The sequence below is a fragment of the Pteropus vampyrus genome, unplaced genomic scaffold (genome assembly GCF_000151845.1).
Source record: "Pteropus vampyrus isolate Shadow unplaced genomic scaffold, Pvam_2.0 Scaffold397, whole genome shotgun sequence".
NCBI lineage: Eukaryota > Metazoa > Chordata > Mammalia > Chiroptera > Pteropodidae > Pteropus > Pteropus vampyrus.
This window is the reverse complement of record NW_011889178.1, coordinates 700,338-708,859: the sequence shown is the minus strand read 5'-3', so window position 1 is coordinate 708,859 and position 8,522 is coordinate 700,338. Positions and strand designations below refer to the sequence as shown.

General features: G+C 42.3%; 1 protein-coding gene across 3 annotated transcripts in view; it reads left to right on the top strand.

Moving 5' to 3' along the window:
• The first annotated feature begins 2,658 nt into the window (after positions 1-2,658).
• Positions 2,659-8,522, top strand: part of ARL15 (ADP ribosylation factor like GTPase 15) — a 386,031-nt gene continuing 380,167 nt past the window's right edge. The window contains exon 1 of one of the 3 annotated variants that reach the window (XM_023523614.1): positions 2,659-2,825. In XM_023523614.1, coding sequence (XP_023379382.1) covers positions 2,778-2,825 — 48 coding nt within the window. In that variant the 5' untranslated portion in view covers positions 2,659-2,777. The remainder of the gene's footprint in view (positions 2,826-8,522) is intronic. The other 2 variants (XM_011380606.2, XM_011380605.2) reach the window with 2 other exon arrangements.

Genomic DNA, 8,522 nt, shown 5'->3' with positions numbered 1-8,522 from the left:
GCGGCAGTGATGACTTCTTTCCTCAACCTGTGTAGTAATGCAAATTGCCTCATGAGTTTATACATGTTTTCTTATGCATCTGGGGGAGGGTCATTTTTTTTTACTGAAAGCAAAGGCAGGGCTACGTGAATGAGATCATGTCTTATTCAAGACCGCAGCCTGTTATTTGGCCTATGGTGGGAAAGTATGAATGAATGCTCATCTCTCAACACTTAGTAAAAAGCATGAATTGGAATTGCTGGTCTTGCGATCAGCTAAGGCTGCAGCTTCATGTAGTGCACAGTGTATTATCTTTTGATACCAACATAATCTGTTGGCCTCTTTCTTCTGCACAAGGGTGGACACATTAACATCCCAGAAGATTAACATCTAATTAGAAAAATGTGCTCCATAGGGAGTTCTGAAGCGTCAGGTTTGTTTGAACAAGGACTCTTTTTCAAAAGGCAACATACGATTCTTTTATTACATTACACCAAACGCAAGATTTTCCTCAGTGCCAGTAGTAATGAATGCGCAAATGGTGTAGAATAGGGTGAGTACAGGGGTGCAGCCTTTGGAATTTTTCCTTGAGCAAATTCTTTCATGTCCCTGCTTGAGACTCATTTACTAATAGCTAGAGACGGCATGACCATGTTTAGACTAATGACCTTTTTGGGACTGTCTTTCTCTAAGGTTAGCTTTGGAAAGAAAGGCAGACCAACTGCTCCTGAGTGGTTATATTCCCCTGTGTAGAAACTGACAGGCCTCTGGAGTTTGACTTGGCAGTGGTCAAGACATTTATCACTAAGAAAATGGGCCCCAAAGTGTCTCTTTGTTAACTCAGGACCTTTATCTTATTTGCGATATGCTTACCCATGGAGAGAAGGCAAACAAACAAAAACAAAAGGTTCCTTGTCTATTTGAATTATTTTTGCTAGCAAGTTTGAGAGGGTTTCAACTTCTGCAATTAGTTTCAGCCAATTGTGCTGTAGTTTTATTGAAGTTCATCACTTCCAGAATCCAGGTCAAAATCTTTTCAAAAACCTATATACATGTTTGACCTAGAATGCTAAGAACATTCAAAATTGGCTCTAATGACAATGCAACTGAATCTAGTTGAAATTTCTTTAGAAGTATTTATTTACACACAACCCTTGTCTGTAAATTGGATCAACAAAGTCAAGCTCTGTACTAAATTCCTTCAAAAAACCCTCTGGCCATAGGAATTCTCATTCTCCAGCTGATGAAATAGGATATCCAAACCTCCTGGCTCACCACCTGGAGCTCTAAAGGGCATCACTCCCTTGTGTTTGGGGTTATCTACATATTTAGAGTGAATTCCATTGTTATCTGATACACTGTTTTGGTGGCCACTAGTAAGCTTATTGTATGGATATTAATTCCTGAGGATACAAAAAAGGGAGGTGCCAAGTTGGGAGAAAATATCCAACCCCTAAAACAACTTTTATACAGCGAGGTACTCCTTTCAGAAAGACTCAAGTTTCACTCTTGAAACATTACTGTATGGAAGCCTCTAATTGTTACTTGAGAACAGTCCTTCATCCTCCTTAACCTCTGGAGGGCACATCAGTCACTTGGGCCTGACGTTGTTCATGTTGAATTGGTTGTTCGTGGGCTAAATCTTCAAAAAAACAAAAAAACAAAAAAACAAATAACACCTTGAGTGTTCTTACCCAGCTCTCCCCTCCCCCGCCAGCTTAATGTAATAGTGAAATCTCTGCTAATTTCCAAGTTATTTACCAAGAAATGCACAAGTCTCAAGTGCACCTGCGCATAGATACTTTTAGAATGACACGACCACAAATACTATATTACTTGGGTCTTCTCAGAAAGCTTCTTACTCTATTGCTCATTTTCTTCAGAGGTGATGGATTTGTGATCAGTGTAACAGGACACAAAGCATGCATATAACTGACCAGCTTCTTCCTGAGTGTTTGAGATCTACAACCGACTGTATCGTCTCAACGTTTTTTCCTTTCATGTCGTGGAGAGTGAATTCTTCAGAGGCAATCTTATTAGAGGCAGCCTTCTGGATTACCTCTGGCCGCATCCGGGGCTTCTGTGTCCACCTCCCCCCGCCCCCCGCCCGCCTTCCAGGGCCCTCCGGCTGGAGCTGTCCGCCTTCGCTGTCTAACATCCTGAGGGCGGAGACGAGCCATCTCCGAGTCAAAGGCTTGCAGGCTCAGCGTACTCTCCTACATACTTCGGGTACTCCCCGCTGGGCCGTCTCAAGGCCGCAGAGCCTTCAGGAACCCTCTCTCTGGAGAAGGGCACTAAGTGTCAGTGGTTACCACCCCTCCCGCATTTAGGCGCTCGCTTCCTACCGGGAGGTGGGAGGGGGACACGAACGGTCTGCGGTAATGGAGCACAGTTCTGCTCCGCTCTACCCAATTGGGAGGCTATGGAAGCACATTGAACTCCGGCGGCGGCAGCACCCGCCGATTTTCCGCTCTTCCCGGCTCGCTCTTCCGCCTGCGCCACCCCAGCTCCCGCCCCTCCGCCCTCTTTACAGGAACCAAAGACCTAGCTGCTCCCGCGCTTCTCTCTTGTCACCCGCAGTGGCCTGCCTTTTATAGGCGCCGCAGCCAATGAGCGCTCTCCTTCCCTTCTGCCCGCCTTCCCGGCCAATCGCCGCGCCCCTTGTGTAATCTTCGGCTCCTCGGCTGCTCTCGGCTATTTTCGTTGTTGCTGGCTTTTTCAGGGGCTGCTCGCTCGCAGCCAGAGACGCTGCTTTTTTTTCCGGGTTCGGAGCCGTTCCGGATGCTTTAGGCTGCTGGATGACTGATCTCCGGATAACTGAGGCGTTTCTGTACATGGATTATCTGGTAGGTGTGGGGAAGGGGTGGCGTGTCGCCTCTCGGACCCCGACATGCCCAATGTCCCCCCGCCTGGAGGAACAGCCTTTTTGCTTTCTTTCTTTGGGATGGGATGCCTTGGGGTTCTTTCTGCCGCAGCCGGCTCTAGAGCTGTGCCTGGACTCGGAGGGGCGGGCGGAAGGGGTGGTGGAGCTGACAGGTAAAGGTGCAGCCGGGGCCAGACGCGCTGCGGGGCGAGGGACTCTCTGGGACTGCCCGAGAGATGGGGCGGTGGCGGCGGGGCGTCCCCTGCCCGCGATCGGCTTCTTTGCTTCCCTCTGCGCTCCCGGCAAAGGACTTTCCGGGGAAGCAGGAGTTTTCCGCTCTCCCTTTAGCAGAACTCCAGGTACTATTAAAGAGCCATAACCAGAATGGCTTACTAAATGCCCAGCAGCCCCGGTCATTTGGTTGTTATTAGATCTCTAAAGCTATGACCTCGGTCGCGGTGAGGTTTTAAAAGCACATTACCATAAAGTAGACAGGACTAAACTGCATCGCAGCCTGGCCAGAACAGGACTGGGTAGGGGCAGGCATTGCCCCAGTGTTCCTGTGGTGAGTGCATGCCGCTTTTACCCTGTGCACGGATTGGATCCCAGTTGTGCGTTTAGGCCAGGCTTGTTCTGCGAAGTTTAGGTGCTAAAAGTGTCAGCACAATGCTCAACATTGTTTTAAAAATGGACCTGTGTATATGTGTTTGTGGAATTATGCAAGCACCTTGCATTGTTCCAGAAATTATATTTACTCGGAGCTATCTTCCTGTGTTCAGGGGGATCCTGATTGACGCTGGCTGTTTTCTATCCTATGCAATTACCAGGCTTACCTTGTTAGCTGGAACCGCTATGGCAATGCCGAGTTGAAGGTGGTTAAAAACATTGACCTTCCTGTCATCTTGTTGGATACATGCAGTGAATCTCCACTGTAGATCGGCCTGGAAGAAATTTGCCAGTGCCTTCTAGGAATTACACTTAATACCGTGCTAAGAAACAGCAAATGCTTTCATGATCAAGAAACGCTGGGCAAGGACTAATTTGTAATGTTATCTTGTATTTGGGCTTATTTTAGTTAACGTGAAGGAAATGTTTCCCCTAAAGCTTCAAGGCTTGATGATCTTGTGGGGAAGGATGGTGACTGCAGTTAATACACGACCTTGTGAATGGAGCAGAGTAAAAAATTCTGAGTTCAAATTCCGTTTTCTTGTTCATTTGTTGTCAGTTACTTACTCTATGTGATAAAGGGACATTATCCACCGACCACTGGAGCCGGTTAAGGAGGTTATCTGATTGTGTTTTACAATGCAAAGTGCCATGTGGGTTAAGAGAGTTGCCAAATGTTTCTCAGAGATAATTTTTCTAAATTAAATAACTGATTATTTTGTAGCCCGTCTTATAAAATACAACACTATGGGTTTTCTTGTAGTAGCCTAAATTAAAGCCAAAGTTTGTTGAGGATAATTACCAAGTAGGAAAGAGTAACTTTACCTGGAGTTTTGAAAGCTAATTTTGGATACTTAAGTAGTTCCTAAAAAGGAAGTTAAGTGATTCTGATCTTTTTATTACAGTATTTTCTTTATTTACTGGGTGACTTTTAAATTTATAAATTGCATCAGAAAACTGTCTTTGAGGTGCCTAACCCACTTAAGCATTTAGTGAGAAAAAAATTGAAAACTAGTTAATTACTCAGGTTAATTTCTAGATGAGAGCCTAAGTATGGGTGGATGAATGTTTGTGGGGCTTCAGGTTACCTTAAAAGCACACTAATTTCTTTTTCAATTTACTAACAGTTTTGTGTCAAAATCAGTGGGCCCCAAATTTGACATGACCTTTTTGTTCTACCTGACATGCCCCCACCCTACTGCATTAGTATTAAAAAAAAAATCATTATTTTGTCATTTTAGCTATTCTTTTAAAATAATTCATAAGTGCAGTGAAACAGTCTTATAAAAATCATTGGCTAATCATTTGAGGTGAGAAAAAGATCTTAAGTCAGCTTTTATGAGTGTGCCAGATAGTGTCTGAAAAGATTTGAGAAAATCTTTAAACATTAAGTCCAGTTTTTTCTGAAACCAGACTGAAAAAAACCCCACAAAACCTCTTTAGGTGGTCTCATGTTTACTTTTTGCTCATCAGCTCTCAGGAAATGATGTGCCATGCATCATTCCTTTCTTTTTGCCTTTCCAATTGACTTGTTTTCTTATAGCCTTTATATGATGTTTATTAAAAATCAGTTTCTGAAAAATTAAAGTCAGTTTCATTGACTGTATCTGGGATCTTATTTTCAAATGAATCAATTCCCAAGTTATTTTACCTTCCTTCCAGGAAAAAAAAAAAATGCTCCTTTCATTCTGAGTTTGACTCTTCAGATTTTGCTGAGTTTTTAGACTAGAGTAGGCATCCCATCCATACCTTTGCTAGGCATAATGATGTGTGCCATCTTTCCTTTTCTTCATTTTTCTTTTTAATTGATGTTGGACTTTCTTGTTGTAGCTATTGGAAGCTGGGAGAGAGAGTTTTGTGTGTGTATTGTCCATTGTTCTTTGGACTGGATGTCATCACTTAACCTTTTTTATCTGGAGGAGAGTGGAAAGGAAGAGAAATGAGAATAAGGTATTCGTGCTATTTTTAACAGCTTTTAGTAGGATTGCGGCTATTAAAACATGATGAACCTCTCTGATTTTAGAACTTTTAAGAATTGAATTCTTAAAAGAAATGTTCTTGATTAGAGGTGACAGATAAGGTGAGGGACAGGGATAATACCTTAATATTTATGATAAGATTTTTATTAATTTCAGTTCAAGGAAATAGTGGTAATTTGCTAATCCTAAATAATTACATGTATCCTGCAGTGCCCACTGTTTGTTGAACTGAATGAATATGAGAAAAAGGGCCAATTCTACTTTTCTCAGGAGCTTCTAAACTGAGACAAGATAAAATCTGTTTGGATTAGGTGTTTTGTTTTGAAGAATGCAGAATGTATCTTTTACTCTTCACTTTAAGATTATCAAGATATAATTTGTTTAGCCTGGGTGGCAATGTGTAGATGAAATTTCGATTTTTCTACTTGATAAAGGAAGCTGCCTAGGAGGCCACACACCTTTTCTCCATTTTCATGATAGGCTTTAAAGGCCGTGTTCACACCTGTCAGGTCTGTGGGTGAAGATTTTGCTGCTGTTCCAACAGGCAGTACCAGCATCTTTCTCTCTCTTCTGACAGGTAGAACTAGTTAGTGAGACAATATGCAGAGCTTTTGGAATAAGGTGGGAGAAAATAATCACGTTATAATGAAAGAGAAGCATATCTACCAGTTTTTCCTAGGAAGTTGGATGAGATCAACTTCTAGATTCCTTTCAGTTTAAAGTTTTCTTTTTGTCCTGACTCATATACGTTGATTGGTCTGGATTTCACCTCCTTCCCCCAGTCTACCATCAAAACATCAGCAATAAAATGTGTTATGCTTTGTGTAATGCTTATAATGGTTAAATGAGATAATGGAGGGAAAGTAATTTATAAAGAGCCTCTTGCTTTTCAGATGTAAGATGTTAACGTACTATGATTACACTGCTGATAGTATTCACATCTCCTATAGAATGACTATTACTGCTCAGTGGTAAATATTGGGCTATCTTTTAAACTAGTCTCAGTATATGGAAAGATTTGGAGTGGTATTCAGCAAACAGGAAGTTACAAGACTGGAGAGCAGGGGTCCCCAACCCCGGGGCTGCAGACTGGTACCTCTCTGTGGCCTATTAGGAACTGAACACACAGCAGGAGGTGAGCAGCTGGCCAGCAAGTGAAACTTCATCTGTATTAGCATATTAGCAGCCGCTCCCCAGCGCTAGCATCACCACCTCAGCTCCACCTCAGATCATCAGGCATTAAATGCTCATAGGAGCACCTGTCCCTGGTGCCAAAAAGTTTGAGACCGCTGCTCTAGAGGATTGTTTCATACCTATAAAAATAAAACCAAATTCGGATATTTTCATTAATCTGTTCAACAAATATTTATGGAACCCCCTCTTTGTACATGGCCCTGAATGTCATGGGGGATGAGCCCCTAGCTGGGATCCCTTTGGCTGTAGGACCAGCAGGCATTTATCTCTACAGTCCTATGGCAGGACTGATTGGATGAGGCACATAGGGAGAAGGTGGCTTCTGATGTGCTCCTTAGATTTCTCTCTTATGTGTTTCTTTGTTTTATTGTGAATGAAAATGCAAAGTTAGACTTGAAAATGTGACCACAAAAAATGCTTGATTAACCTTGGATGATAATTGTCAATTAATTTTCATTTGTATATTGTGTTTGGGATTTAATAAGCCTGGATTCTGGATTTCTCCCTTGTGTAGATTGGTGGCCTAGTTTCTTGGTAATAGGCCGTAACTACCTTTATAAAAATTTATGTGCCAGTGGGGAAGATCAGTGAGAGGAGGTAGATGGATCAGCACAAATCCTTCACCATTTGCAGGATAAAAGCCAACTAAACCAACCAAGAATAGAAACTCACAATGGTACCACAAAGGACAGTGCCTTATTAGGCACTAATAAGTTGCAAATGAGCTCATTCAAAAGGAGTGAAGGCACATTTATGATTTTTTTCTGCTGTTCAGTTATCTTAAGAGTGTGCGGTCTTTAACTCTGAATGACTATGAACATAACAAGTTGTATGTTTTGACAGTGGTCAGACTGACTATAAAGTAACAATATAGGCCAAAACATTTTTTTATTCTTAACTGCAACTGGATTAGTCAGTCACATTTTATTAATAAATCTCTTATGATTTATTAATAAAATGTTCTTTTATTAATAAATCATAAGACAAAAATATTGCAAATACAATAAACAGATCTACTGTCTGTGAAGTTCTCATAGGAAAAAAGTTTTAAGAACATCCATACTATTAGGCTGGAACTTTGATTAAAGGCATTAGCTCTGGTTCTCCACCTTTAGTTCCTCCAGTCTTACAGTGTGAGTCCTAGGAGAAGACACACAAGGGCCATGATTGATGCCTTCTAGAAGCTTGCATGCTGAAGGATGCCTAAGCCAAGTGTTTGTTGGCCAGACGTTGTAAGTGCTTTCCACATGTAATGGCATTAAACCGAGGCTCAGAGAGGTTGTGTCGTTTCCCCAAGTTCATACAGCTAACAAGTAGTAAAGCTGGGATTGTGGCCCCAGAGTTCCCCCTCTTCACTACTTTCCTTCCAGCTTGGTGTTAAAGCTGTTTGATGCAGTCGAAATTTTTATAGTGTATTTCATGTAAATACTGTGGTGCTTCTTAAGTAAAAGATAAACCAAGGGCCCGAAGCAGGCTGACTGGTGTTCCCATGTCTCAGGGACTTGGTTCTGCTAAATGACTGTTAAGGGGAAGGCTGGATAGAAGAACTGTGTTGTGTCCTGAGCTTTCTGTCCCACCATGTCCTGACTCTAAGCTGACCTTCAGCATCTAAGGTTTCATCAAGTGACTGCAAATTGGTTTCCAGAGAACGCTGTTACTCAGCCCCCTAGTGTCACTTCCTGCCTGCCACAAGTGCCAGTTTTCTTCTGAAGATGTCACTGAGACTCAGGAACGATTTGTCAGTTTATTTGAAATCTGCTCTGCTCCTTTACCAAGTGCTACCTGGGAGCTGGGGCTATCCCCAGCAGACATTAGGCCCTAAATAGCTTTTTGCTTATGGA